Raw genomic sequence first — 14,122 nt, 5'->3', positions numbered from 1 at the left:
TCCAAAGAGTTGATTTGGGCTTGGATTTTCCAAGCAGGTTAAGTGTGTAAGGGACCCAAGTTTCATTGACATTCAGTGGAAAGTGGGTGCCTAACTGCCTTCGGATCTTTTGAAAATCCCAGACTTTAAATTTATTCACAAAGCCTGGGGTGTCATGTCGTTTCCCTACCGGTGACTGAAGCCTACAGTACTTACGAGGTCTTTGTCTACACTACGCAGCTTTTAGCGACACGACTGTCGGCAAAGCCCTGTCGCTAAAAGTCGGGCAGCGTAGCCGCTGTTTGTTGGCTCTTTTGCCGACAAAATACTCCCACCCCCAATGAGCAGCGTTCGCTTTGTTGGCAGGAGAGTGCTTCTGCCAACAACGTTCTGTTCACACTGGCACTTGTCATGGCAAAACTTTTGTCTTTTGGGGGGGGGAAGGGGGTTAACACCTCTGAACAACAAAAGTTTTGTCGTTCAATTGCCAGTGTAGACACAGCCTAGCCTAGCAACTCCATACAAACCATTGCATTAGAGGAGGTTATAACTTACTAATTTCTTCTTGAAGATCACCTTGAAAAAAAAGGGAAAGAACTAGATCAGTAAATGAAAGCCTATCAAGAGCTTTGTTTCTCAAGGCTATGGATCTCAAGGTCAGCTTTCATTATAAGCACTCTAATTAATCTACTTTGACCCCAATCCCAAATGGGCAGTTGGCTGTAACCCTGTAAAGAGCCGCTGACTTGAACAGGACGACGAGACGAAAGCTCAGTACGTGCATAAGTCTCTGTACCCTGGGCGCCGGAATTACTGTCGATTTCCAGGGCACAATGCGCAGCAGTGAAGATAGGTGTCTGCAGGATCAGGGCCTCTGGTCATATTGCCTTGGTAGGGCAGTAAGAGCAGATCTACACCACAGACGCCTGTTGGCATAGCGACGTCAGCCAGGCACGTGGGGAGACAGAGGCGCCGAGTTCCTGCGTTCCCTGGGTTGCTCGACCCCTGCCGTGCCCCATGCTCCACCCCCACCAATCCCCACTCCTGCCCTGCCTCGTCCCACCCCGCTCCCCGGTCACATCTCTTCCCACCCTATTCTTCCCCCTCCCCCTGCCTCTTCCTGTCCCTGCGCCACTCCCTCCCCGCAGCCCCTCCTGCACCCCGCTGAACAGCTGACCCCAGCAAGTGGGAGGCACTGGGGGAAGGCGGGGGGGGGGGTGGTGCTGAGCATCCACGATTTTTTTCCATGGGGCAGAGAGGCGTGAGAGGCAGGGGTGGGGGGCGCCGGGGAAGGGGCAGAGAGGCGTGAGAGGCAGGGGTGGGGGGCGCCGGGGAAGGGGCAGAGAGGCGTGAGAGGCAGGGGTGGGGGGCGCCGGGGAAGGGGCAGAGAGGCGTGAGAGGCAGGGGTGGGGGGTGCCGGGGAAGGGGCAGAGAGGCGTGAGAGGCAGGGGTGGGGGGGTGCCGGGGAAGGGGCAGAGAAGCCTGAGAGGCAGGGGTGGGGGGCGCCGGGGAAGGGGCAGAGAGGCGTGAGAGGCAGGGGTGGGGGGCGCCGGGGAAGGGGCAGAGAGAGATGTGAGAGGCAGGGGTGGGGGGTGCCGGGGAAGGGGCAGAGAGGCGTGAGAGGCAGGGGTGGGGGGTGCCGGGGAAGGGGCAGAGAGGCGTGAGAGGCAGGGGTGGGGGGCGCCGGGGAAGGGGCAGAGAGGCGTGAGAGGCAGGGGTGGGGGGCGCCGGGGAAGGGGCAGAGAGGCGTGAGAGGCAGGGGTGGGGGGCGCCGGGGAAGGGGCAGAGAGGCGTGAGAGGCAGGGGTGGGGGGCGCCGGGGAAGGGGCAGAGAAGCGTAAGAGGCAGGGGTGGGGGGCGCCGGGGAAGGGGCAGAGAGGCGTGAGAGGCAGGGGTGGGGGGCGCCGGGGAAGGGGCAGAGAGGCGTGAGAGGCAGGGGTGGGGGGCGCCGGGGAAGGGGCAGAGAGGCGTGAGAGGCAGGGGTGGGGGGTGCCGGGGAAGGGGCAGAGAGGCGTGAGAGGCAGGGGTGGGGGGCGCCGGGGAAGGGGCAGAGAGGCGTGAGAGGCAGGGGTGGGGGGCGCCGGGGAAGGGGCAGAGAGGCGTGAGAGGCAGGGGTGGGGGGGCGCCGGGGAAGGGGCAGAGAGGCGTGAGAGGCAGGGGTGGGGGGCGCCGGGGAAGGGGCAGAGAGAGGCGTGAGAGGCAGGGGTGGGGATGTGGGGGAAGGGGCAGAGAGGCGTGAGAGGCAGGGGTGGGGGGCGCCGGGGAAGGGGCAGAGAGGCGTGAGAGGCAGGGGTGGGGGGTGCCGGGGAAGGGGCAGAGAGGCGTGAGAGGCAGGGGTGGGGGGGTGCCGAGGAAGGGGCAGAGAAGCCTGAGAGGCAGGGGTGGGGGGCGCCGGGGAAGGGGCAGAGAGAGGTGTGAGAGGCAGGGGTGGGGGGTGCCGGGGAAGGGGCAGAGAGAGGTGTGAGAGGCAGGGGTGGGGGGGTGCCGGGGAAGGGGCAGAGAGGCGTGAGAGGCAGGGGTGGGGGGCGCCGGGGAAGGGGCAGAGAGAGATGTGAGAGGCAGGGGTGGGGGGTGCCGGGGAAGGGGCAGAGAGGCGTGAGAGGCAGGGGTGGGGGGTGCCGGGGAAGGGGCAGAGAGGCGTGAGAGGCAGGGGTGGGGGGCGCCGGGGAAGGGGCAGAGAGGCGTGAGAGGCAGGGGTGGGGGGCGCCGGGGAAGGGGCAGAGAGGCGTGAGAGGCAGGGGTGGGGGGCGCCGGGGAAGGGGCAGAGAGAGGCGTGAGAGGCAGGGGTGGGGATGTGGGGGAAGGGGCAGAGAGGCGTGAGAGGCAGGGGTGGGGGGTGCCGAGGAAGGGGCAGAGAAGCCTGAGAGGCAGGGGTGGGGGGCGCCGGGGAAGGGGCAGAGAGAGGTGTGAGAGGCAGGGGTGGGGGGTGCCGGGGAAGGGGCAGAGAGGCGTGAGAGGCAGGGGTGGGGGGCGCCGGGGAAGGGGCAGAGAGAGATGTGAGAGGCAGGGGTGGGGGGTGCCGGGGAAGGGGCAGAGAGGCGTGAGAGGCAGGGGTGGGGGGCGCCGGGGAAGGGGCAGAGAGGCGTGAGAGGCAGGGGTGGGGGGCGCCGGGGAAGGGGCAGAGAGGCGTGAGAGGCAGGGGTGGGGGGCGCCGGGGAAGGGGCAGAGAGGCGTGAGAGGCAGGGGTGGGGGGCGCCGGGGAAGGGCAGAGAGGCGTGAGAGGCAGGGGTGGGGGGCGCCGGGGAAGGGGCAGAGAGGCGTGAGAGGCAGGGGTGGGGGGTGCCGGGGAAGGGGCAGAGAGGCGTGAGAGGCAGGGTGGGGGGTGCCGGGGAAGGGGCAGAGAGGCGTGAGAGGCAGGGGGTGGGGGGCGCCGGGGAAGGGGCAGAGAGAGGTGTGAGAGGCAGGGGTGGGGGGGGTGCCGGGGAAGGGGCAGAGAGGCGTGAGAGGCAGGGGTGGGGGGCGCCGGGGAAGGGGCAGAGAGAGGTGTGAGAGGCAGGGGTGGGGGGTGCCGGGGAAGGGGCAGAGAGGCGTGAGAGGCAGGGGTGGGGGGTGCCGGGGAAGGGGCAGAGAGGCGTGAGAGGCAGGGGTGGGGGGCGCCGGGGAAGGGGCAGAGAGGCGTGAGAGGCAGGGGTGGGGGGCGCCGGGGAAGGGGCAGAGAGGCGTGAGAGGCAGGGGTGGGGGGCGCCGGGGAAGGGGCAGAGAGGCGTGAGAGGCAGGGGTGGGGGGCGCCGGGGAAGGGGCAGAGAGGCGTGAGAGGCAGGGGTGGGGGGCGCCGGGGAAGGGGCAGAGAGAGGTGTGAGAGGCAGGGGTGGGGGGTGCCGGGGAAGGGGCAGAGAGGCGTGAGAGGCAGGGGTGGGGGGCGCCGGGGAAGGGGCAGAGAGAGGTGTGAGAGGCAGGGGTGGGGGGTGCCGGGGAAGGGGCAGAGAGGCGTGAGAGGCAGGGGTGGGGGGCGCCGGGGAAGGGGCAGAGAGAGGTGTGAGAGGCAGGGGTGGGGGGTGCCGGGGAAGGGGCAGAGAGGCGTGAGAGGCAGGGGTGGGGGGCGCCGGGGAAGGGGCAGAGAGGCGTGAGAGGCAGGGGTGGGGGGTGCCGGGGAAGGGGCAGAGAGGCGTGAGAGGCAGGGGTGGGGGGTGCCGGGGAAGGGGCAGAGAGGCGTGAGAGGCAGGGGTGGGGGGCGCCGGGGAAGGGGCAGAGAGGCGTGAGAGGCAGGGGTGGGGGGCGCCGGGGAAGGGGCAGAGAGGCGTGAGAGGCAGGGGTGGGGGGCGCCGGGGAAGGGGCAGAGAGGCGTGAGAGGCAGGGGTGGGGGGGCGCCGGGGAAGGGGCAGAGAGGCGTGAGAGGCAGGGGTGGGGGGTGCCGGGGAAGGGGCAGAGAAGCGTGAGAGGCAGGTGGGGAATGTGGGGGAAGTGGTGAAGAGTCACAAAAGGCTGGTGAGGGGGCCACAGGAGAAAGGGGTGGAGAAGCATGAGTGGTGGGTGGAGGGGCCATGGGGTAAGAGGCAGGGCAGGAAGAGGAGCAGTGTGGGTAGGGGGTTATGGGGGAATGCAGGAGTGGGGTCTCAGGGTGGAGTGTGGGCAGGGCCATGGGCCATGGCCCTTTCAGGGGCAATGCTCCAAAGGCAGCCAGGCAGCTCCAAAGGGGGGTGCCCTGCATCCTCTTTGGGAAGGTTTTAGCCTCCCCTGGCCTATTATACCCACTGCCCTTGTGGGGCGGTGTGATCCCTGGCTGACAGGGCTGTGCTGTGGAGATCCAGTTATAACGGCAAACCGTGCCATGACCGATATCACTTGTTTCGCTCGTGGGGGTGGCTTTACTATATCATACAAAGCACGGCTTTGCTGGCACAGGCCCCATCCGCACTTTCCCCCTGTGATCTACTGGGATTCCTAGACCCGGAAAGTGCTTCTGATGTAGACAAATCCTTGCAGGTGAAAAGTGCATTATGGTTTCCCGGGCCTGAAAACACTTAGGCATGTAAGAAAAATTTCTCATGAACACAAGTGTCTGAAGGACTGGAGCGTTACCGTCAAAGGTTTACCGTTTGGAATGGTGCAATATGTTTAGGCCCGATCACTAATTACTACTAGAGAGGCAGTGTGGCCCAGCAGACACAGTGCGGGGACTCAGGTGACATGAGTTCTAATCATGGTTCTGCCACTGGCCTGCTGGGAGACCTGGGCATGTTAGTTGCCCCTTCTGTGCCTCAGTTTCATGATCATGATCTCTAAAGTGCTTTGAGATCTACCGATGAAGTTTCTTTACAGAAGAGCTCGGTATTCTTACTGCTTACTAGTCTTTGTAAACCTTCATTCTTTGGGAACCTCCTCCTCCCTTCAAGCTTCAGAGGGGGAGCCGTGTTAGTCTGGATCTGTAAAAGCGGAAAAGCGTCCTGTGGCACCTTACAGACTATCAGACGTACTGGAGCATGAGCTTTCGTGGGAAGTGGGTGTTCACCCACGAAAGCTCATACTCCAGTACGTCTGATAGTCTGTAAGGTGCCACAGGACGCTTTGCTGCTACTCCCTTCAGTTTCACCGGGAGTATGAGCTATTCAGGAATGAGGGAAAGTCAGTCCTTCAAAGTATTTTAAAATCCTGGTTGCATTATGACTTCCCATAACATAGCGTGGGGATTACTGTTAATAAGTTATTGACGTTACCTGTGATTTTTCAGTTGACCTTGTCCCTTAAATTAAAAACTTAACTGCGCACAACTTCACATATGAGGTGATATTGGAGGAAGGGAATGAAACTTACTGATATTTTCAAGAAGTTTCCCTAAAATAAAACAAATGGATAAATACATTATTTAAGATTTTTTTCACTGAATGGAGATATTAAGGAGTTTTCCATTTTATTTTGATTTACAGTTTCAAGAAAACCATTGCTCAAATTAGAACTTCCACCACTGCAACAGACTACCAAGGGAAGTGATGGATTCTCCATCTCTTGATGTCTTCAGACCAAGACGGGACGTCTTTCTGAAAGATCTGCTGAACACAGAGCACTGGACTCAATACCGGGGTAACTGGGTGAAATACTCTGGTTTGTGTCATGCAGGAGGTCAGACTAGATGATCTGATGGTCCCTTCCAGCCTTAAATCTATGAATGAATTACATTTGGATTCATGATACAAGGTGGGTGAGGTAATGTCTTTTATTAGAACAACCTCTGTTGGTGAGAGAGACAAGATTTCGAGCCACACAGACCTCTTCTTCAGATCTAGGAAAGGTAATCTGAGCTCATAGCTAAAGGCAAGGTGGAACAGATTAGTTAGCATATATTGTAAGGGACCATTCAAGGTAGTGTCCCATTAACACCTGCAGTCATAGAACAAAAAGAAAGGGTTAGTGAGTTACGGATTGTTGTAATAAGCCCAAATCCAGAGTCTCTGTTCAGTCCATGATTTTTAGTATCTAGCAGAGTGATGAAAACCTTTTGAAAGCGGTGGGCAGGTTTCCTTTGAGGATAAGGACTGAGAGGTCAGATATAGAGTGATTGTTTTGGGAAAAGTGTTCACCCACAGGTGACAGGGTGTTTTGTCTTTTATCAGTTTCCTGAGAGTTCATCTGAGGGCTTGTCTACACGACACAGGTTTTAGCGACACGGCCATGTCGCTAAAAGTCTGGCAGTGTGAATGCTTTTTGTAGGCACTTTTTCCGACAAAATACTTCCACCCCCTATGAGCGTCTTTCGGGGTGGGGGTGGGGGGCTTTTTTAAGCACCTGTGAACTACAAAAGTTTTGTCGTTCAATTGGCAGTGTAGACAAAGCCTAGGAGTGTAGTGATTGTCTGGCTTCCCCCACAAAGGGCACAGCTACGCTCGCGTTCACAGCCGCGCAGCTGCACGTATGCCGCTGTAAGCGTGCTGATTAGCTAATGCGCTAATCGTGTTGTCAGACGATGGGAGAGACGTCTCCCTTCAGCTTAACTCCACCAGTCCCCGCGAGCAGCAGACGCTGAGTCAGCAGGACAAGCTCTCTCGCTGACATAGGGGCTGGTGTGGACAGTCAGTGCAATGTCAGTGTAGCGTATGTTGCCAGTATACGTTGTGGCGTAGACATAGACATAGGTGTTGGGGCATTTAGTGCACAAGTTGTTGTGATAGGCCTGTGTAGGATTCATGGATCTTGAAAGTGTTGTGGGGGGTTGATCACGGTAGCAATGGAGATACGGCTGCAGGTTTTGCATCTGCTCTGGTAGGGTCTGGTGCTGCTTTGACTTGGTGTGTCCGGGTCTGTGTGGAGCTTTGTTCTGATGATGGGCTTGGAGAGACTGGGGAGGTTGTCTGAAGGCCAGAAGTGGGGTTTAGGAAAGATTTATTTCAGGATGGGGGTCCCTCTTCAGTATGGTTTGTAGGTGTTTGATACCCCATCTGGATTCCAGTGTGGGGTGGTAGGTGGCAACTAGGCTGAGTTTTCATTCATGCTTGTGCATTCACTACAATTAGCTATCAAACAAATGAATACTTTCAGACATTTACAGGTCTGAATTACCTGTAGGATTCACACCAAATCTGCTTTTTCACGTACCCTAAACTCCTGTTGGCTTCACTAGCAGCATACAGTGTGCAAAGACTGCAGGGTCAGCTCCTACAATGCTAATAGTTGGCTAATATGACTTGAGCCTCTCATAGTTACTTGGTTCTGTACCTGAATCTTTAGCTGTTCTTCTGTCTTTACTATAAAGATTATGAGTAGGGCTGCCCTAGCTCTGCTCCCGCTGAAGTTAGTCAGTCGTGAAACTCCCATTCAGTCAGAGCAAAGCAATGGGTGCTTTTGAAAATAAAAGTAGGACAGGGTTAGATTTTTTGTCTTCTGTGTCACAGGCCTGTAGAAGATCAGTGGTGTCAATTCAGAAAAGCGTTTAGACACATGCTTGGGTCCAGGCACATCGAAGTCAATGGGAATGCACATGCACTTAACTTTAAAGACTATCAGAGCTTTTTTGAATCAGATTATATCGTCATTTAATATTCATTTGATTCTGTAACTGAATCTTTATCCATTCTGCTCTCCTTCCCATCAAGATTAATAAGCTTAGCTTTGTGTTTCTATTTACTTATTGTTGGATAAAGACACCAAGACAGAAGCTCTAATTTTAACTAATATAAAAATCTGACACCATAGAAGCAATGAAAAAGAACATTCAACAGGAAAGGAAGCCAACATGGGCAGCCAGCAGCTACAAAAAGCTCTTTCCATCCCCATCATCCTGGGGACACACCCTCTTTGTAACAGGCCAGACTGCCCCTTTCAGGGCCAGAGGGGCCAGGGACCAGACAGCCCTATTCCTGGGAGAAGCCCAATAGGCAGGTCCTGGGAATCATCAGACCCACTGAGCAGCATCAAGTGACTGGGTCTGAGATATTGATGAGGGCCCCAGCTCCATTAGGGAGCCTGGGACCAGGAGAATACTGTCCTGTAACTACACTCTAGACATCAGGAAGTGCAGCAGAGGATGCCAACAGGGTGGAGGCACCCACATGACAGATTTACATCAAGACCAGCCAGCCATGGTTGATGGGTCATTAAGGAGAATGAACTCTGCCAGTGGGCATCTCCAGAGGATGTTGCAGAGAGCACATGGACAATGGAGGCCCAGTGACTCAGCGGGACATGGAAGACATGTGATCCCTGACTCCATGTTTGTGCCAGTAACTTTCCATGCATACAGGCTGAGGGTATAAAAGTGGAGACGGTGACATAATTTCTTTGCCTCTTTCCTGTTCCACATTTCTGGACTACAATTTCTAACAAAGAAGAGCTTTGAACAATGGACTGAGGACCCCAGTATTTGGGATGAACCAAAGATTTATTGCAAGCTAGCAGATTTAACATCACTGCTATTATCCTGACCTACAGACTCTGAAACCAGCTGCAAAGTATCTGATTCATTTTAATCTCAACTCTCTTCCTTTTCAAAGCTATTAATAAACCTTTAGTTTTTAGTTACTAAAGGATTGGCTATCAGTGTGATTTTAGGGTAAGATCTGGAAGAGCCTAATATATGTGATTTCTGGTTTTAATAATCACGTATCACAGAAGTCTGATTTGTCTGGGTGATGGAGCTCTTGCCGTGTCCCATATCAAGCAGTGGGACACAGACTATTGCAGACCAAGGAGGGGAGCAAGTTTCAGAGCTCTCACAGAGAATGCGCTGCCAGTTGCCTTCTCCCCACCCTATAGGTGCCTAAATCCCTTAGGCACTCAAGCTTCTGCCTTTGGGCATGCACACAACTGCCTGAGTCCTGGTGGCACAAAGGTGCTTGGGGAGATACTCTGGCTAGGCATTCCCCTGTCTAGCCTGTGGGACCTGATCCAGTAGGCATGCCCAGACCACACATTACACCAAAAAAAAGGTGTGAGCAACCAGATCAGGAAGAGTGAGAGAAAGTGAGTGTCTCTGCATCTGTCCCAGAATACCCAGTTGCTAGGGCACTCACCTAGGGTGTGGGGGACCCAAGTTCAAATCCCTGCTCCTAATCAGGCAGAACAGGGATTTGGAAAGAAGCTCTCCCACAGCCCAGGCGACAGCTTTAACCACTGAGCTCCAAGGGGCCGAAGCAAGTTGAAGGGGAGAGGACTGCTGCCCAGAAGAACTGGAGGGAATTTATACCTCCTGCAGCCCCAGAGAAGCCCTCTTTCACCTGCACTGGAGTGGCAGCACCCACCCAATTGGAAAAAGGACAGGGTTTCTTCATGATGTGGTGTGAGCATTATGGATATAGTGAGATGGGGGGCTCTCTCTCTCACTGTCTGGAGTTAGGAATTGCAATACTTAAGTCTCTTTTAGGACCTAGACCTTGGTGAGTAGATTAAAACAAATCAAAAGGATACAAATGTGCACAGAAGATTATACTAAGAAGAATGTAACTTACATTTTTCAGCCTGGATCTTCCCTAAGGAAAGAAGATAGATAAAGCAGAGTAAAAAAGAAATATCACAAGAATGAGCTTCTGGATAGGTTTTATTCTAAGCATTCTAATAATTTACATAGCTATTATGCCAGGCAGAATTCCATTTTTTAAAATCTTGATGGATAATGTTTATTTTAAGCTTTTTATATTTATCTATCTATCTGAATTCCTACAGTTGAGGGAACTTTGGGGGGTGGTGGTGGTGTCAGACAATGATTTGAGGACACTAGACATGAGATTGAGAAAGGTAAATCTTTATAACCATTAAAACCCAAATTCTCAGCCTTGCATGTCCAAATATACAAAGTAAAGATCCTTAAATCAAACCCTAAATTCTCAAGCAGCATTTTTATTACTTTGCCTACCTGTAAACTTCTATTGTCTACGGAAATCTTCTTTGTTCAGTTTGTACATGTATGGCAAAATCAACATTGACCAACACTACCAATTAGAACCTTATCCTTCCAAGCTCAATTACTGTATCTCTTTAGTCGTAGTAACTTATTATAGTTAGACTTTCCCAGTGAGTACCCTATGATTATTTGTCAATGTGCTTTACATGTATGGCCAGTCCTGAAAATGTATATGGGAGTGAAGTTACTCATCTGCTTGAGGGCTGACCTATACACAACTGTAGAACTGGATGGGAAACAGTTTTCTTGCCCCTCGAAACATCTCAAGAACTACGGACTTGTTCAGCAGATCATGTTTCGTGAGACCACTCCCAAATATATTTGAGCAAACTGTATGTCAGTTATTGTTCAAATGCAACTGGCTCCCCCCACACACACTGTATTCTTATAATTAAAATTATGAATAATTAAAAAAAAAAGTATTTTCAAGAGGTCAACTTTTCTTCCCAGCTCAAATCAAGACAAAAAGTCAGAAAATCCCCTGAACTTCCACAAACTGAAAAACAGAACTTTATTCCAGTTCATGTCAATCAATGTTCTGTTTCAATAATTTGACCATGACCGGCTAACTCCTGTTAAAAATACAACCTGCTTGGTCTTCATCAGGTATTTTACCTCTGGTTAGCTAACACATGTAAGTACCAATGTTAGCATCTTGTTTTCCCAGTGAAAATGCACACTTAGGCATCTTAGAAAATCTCACTCTGTCAACACTGACCCAGCAAATGTTTGCGCACATGTGTAGGTGCATGCATAAGAGTTTGCTGGACAGGGGCATAAGGTATTTAAATATGTCCTGACTGCCAGAGATGCTGAGCACAAAGCTCAACGGGAGTCTGTCTGAGCGATGGGTGAACATCGAGGCATTCCTCTCTCTATGGATTTAGGTGCCTAACTTCAGGCTACTATGGGTACACCTACATTGCACACTCCCTACAGCAGCGTGCAGAGTACAAACCCTGCATGCCCCCCTCGCATGGGGACAAATAGCTGTGTAGATGGTGAGTCACTGCTTAAGAGCGTAGAGTACAGACATGCCTGAACCTGACGGCTATGCACCCAAACAATTCTTCCCCCACCTACACAGCTGTTTTTAGCAATGTAGTGTCCTGCTGCCACCCTGCTTCTGGAGCCTTTCCTCACTGCCTCCCCCAGGCCAGAGTTTTTCACTGACTCATACCACATTGCAGTGTGGACACTGCCTGCTTTTCACTATGGCCTTGTCTACACTACCACGGTAAATTGACCTAAGTTACACTACTCCAGCTTCGTGAATAACATAGCTGGAGTCAGTGTAGTTTAGGTTGACTTACTGCCGTGTCTGCACCGCCCTGCATCGACAGGAGACGCTCTCCAATCGACTTACATTAATCTTCTCCTTCCAGTGGAGTACTGAAGTCGACCAGAGAACAAATCTGCTGTTGATTTAGTGGGTCTTCACCTGCTAAATTGACCCCCGCTGCATCGATTGCAGCAGCGTCGATCCCTGGTAAGTGTAGACATGGCTTATTATATGTAGCTACCCACACGCAACATGTCACTTCAAGTGGTGTGAAGTCTAGACAGCCTATGTGTGGTTCATCAATCCTTATTTGCTCTGTCCCATCTCTACCCTGTGGCATTGGGATTGTGGTGATAAGGATTTGGTAGGGTTATGGAGCTACATTTTCAGAAAGTGTACCCCCTCTGCAAATCAAGCCAGTCCAGGAGATTTCAAGTTTGGCACCCAAAAACTAAGGTGTCCAAAGTCACTACTTGTAGTCACATTTGAAAAAGTGGGCAATATTTCCATTCACTTTAGGCCATGAAATGATGTCTGCCTGGACTCTCAAACATTATTTAAAATAAATTATATTAAACAATCAAATTAAAACACTGACAGACACACACAGGTATGATGTAGTGAAGAAGAGGGAATAACTTACCAATTTTTGCATGAAGGTTTCCTAAAACAAAACAAACCAGTGTAAGTTAGTATAGATTACTTAGGCTCTTCAGTTTCAGTAAATACATATCTAAAGAAAAGTCTTCATAGCCTCATGATATAGTGTCATTCTATTTTATCCTATTAAATATTCTTAATGATTCCACTGTGACTGTAAAGTGGCATAAAGAAGCTATGATACTAGAATAATAACATTTTACACACATTTTGCATTCACTTTCATCGTCAAGGCAAATCCACTCAGGTGTAAATCATGAAGAAACCTTGAACATCAAGAATGCTACATAAATCATTCTGGAGAAAGATGTGCGCGCCTCAAAGAATGAAAACAAATTAATATCTGGATAACATGATGTGCATTTAGAGCCAGATATTTAAAGATATTTAGATGCCAAACTCCCATTGATTTTCATGGGATTCAGGCACCTAAATACTTCCAAATATCTGACCCTTAGTGTTTCTTTCATAAGAACTGCATCTTGTCAGCAGTTCTCCATCTGTTTAACACCTCTTCAACTCCGAAAGCGTTCAGTTTCCCCTTCGTATCTTTGCATTACACGAGTTTACTGATGCAGAAATCAGGGTTGAAGCGTGTATCTATACACAAACCCTACTTATAACGACTTATAACTTTCTCAAGTTGTCTTTTGTCATGAACTATCTCATGCTTGGTATCCGCCCCCACACAATATTGTTGTTGTAGAAAGTTCAATGAATACTTCTTCAAATATTTTGTTTTCTATTAAGATTTTTTTCACAAAAGTAGGTATTTAATCATCAAATAGCCCTTGCGTATAACACATCACACACCTGGTGTATCAGCATTACCAACGCCAAGTTTTCAAATAGCCTGACTCAGGCCTCTACTCATGGGATTAGATTAAAAAGTGAGATTTAAATAAATGTTGTGTTCTTATTTGTCTACTGGGGTTTGAGCTGCTCGTAACCACGTTCATCTGGGAGGCCGCAGAACCCCCATCACTGGAGGTTTTTAAAAACCGGTTAGACAAACAAGTCAGGGATGCTCTTATTTAGTCCTACCACAGAGTGTGGGGATGAAGTAGGTGACGTCTCAAAGTCCCTTCCAGTCTTACATTTTTATCATTCTATGGCTTTGACCTTTTCTCCTCAACCATAACTGTTGGTATCAGACATTTTTTTTTTTAAAGAAAGTTGAGATTCTCTCACAAACAAATTTTTCCAGTTGCTGCAGCTTTGAGTGGGAGAAATGAGCGAGAGACTTGCACTAAAATTGTGAGAACTGGCAACCCCGTTAGTGTGGTGTTCAGTGATCACTCAGGCCCAAATCCACAATGAGACTTATGTGCTTGAAAGCCCCTCGTCCCCCTGGCCATTTTGTGTGGCATTGGGTCTACTCTGCCATTGTATTTGCAAGAAATGGCTCAGTGCAGGAGAGGGGTTCATAGAGAGACACCTCTCTCCAGTCTAAATTGAGGTGCCAAACTCAGAGATGGGGCAGGACTCAGACCACACCCCTCTCCTTGGCATCTGCCACTGGCTAGTTTAGGTGGCTCCCTGCCTGGCATTCTGGCTTTTGTGGCTCCCATTCTTAGGTGCCTCTCTCCCCCCAGTCATTGACTAGGGAGCCTAACTCGGGGTTTGTGGATCACAGTGCTGTGCAAGTGATTTTCTGGGTGCCAGAACATTAGCCATTGTGATGCTCAGCATTTTAACACTTCAGTCTATTTGTGGATCCAGGCCTTAGTGCCTCAGCAGAGCAAGAGGGAGGCTGGGAGGAATTACAGTGTTCTCCAGTCTGTTTCCTGTTCTCCAGTCTGTTCCTGGCGCCCTTTGTCAGAGCAAATTACAGAGTTACAATCTGTCCTGAATTCTGTAAATCACCAGGAACAC

At 51.8% G+C, this 14,122-nt stretch overlaps 1 protein-coding gene across 3 annotated transcripts in view; it reads right to left on the bottom strand.

Annotated features, from left to right (window-relative positions):
* Positions 1–14,122, bottom strand: part of LOC140895985 (butyrophilin subfamily 1 member A1) — a 45,418-nt gene that overhangs the window by 15,106 nt on the left and 16,190 nt on the right. For all 3 annotated transcript variants that reach the window (XM_073307024.2, XM_073307025.2, XM_073307026.2), the window contains 4 exons: positions 12,231–12,251; positions 9,854–9,874; positions 5,730–5,750; positions 535–555 (listed from right to left, as the gene is read on the bottom strand). In XM_073307024.2, the coding sequence (XP_073163125.1) occupies positions 535–555; positions 5,730–5,750; positions 9,854–9,874; positions 12,231–12,251 (84 nt within the window). The remainder of the gene's footprint in view (positions 1–534; positions 556–5,729; positions 5,751–9,853; positions 9,875–12,230; positions 12,252–14,122) is intronic.

This window comes from Lepidochelys kempii, chromosome 11 (assembly GCF_965140285.1).
Source record: "Lepidochelys kempii isolate rLepKem1 chromosome 11, rLepKem1.hap1, whole genome shotgun sequence".
Taxonomy (NCBI): domain Eukaryota; kingdom Metazoa; phylum Chordata; order Testudines; family Cheloniidae; genus Lepidochelys; species Lepidochelys kempii.
The sequence above is the reverse complement of the archived record's forward strand: the minus strand, read 5'-3'. Positions and strand labels throughout refer to the sequence as shown.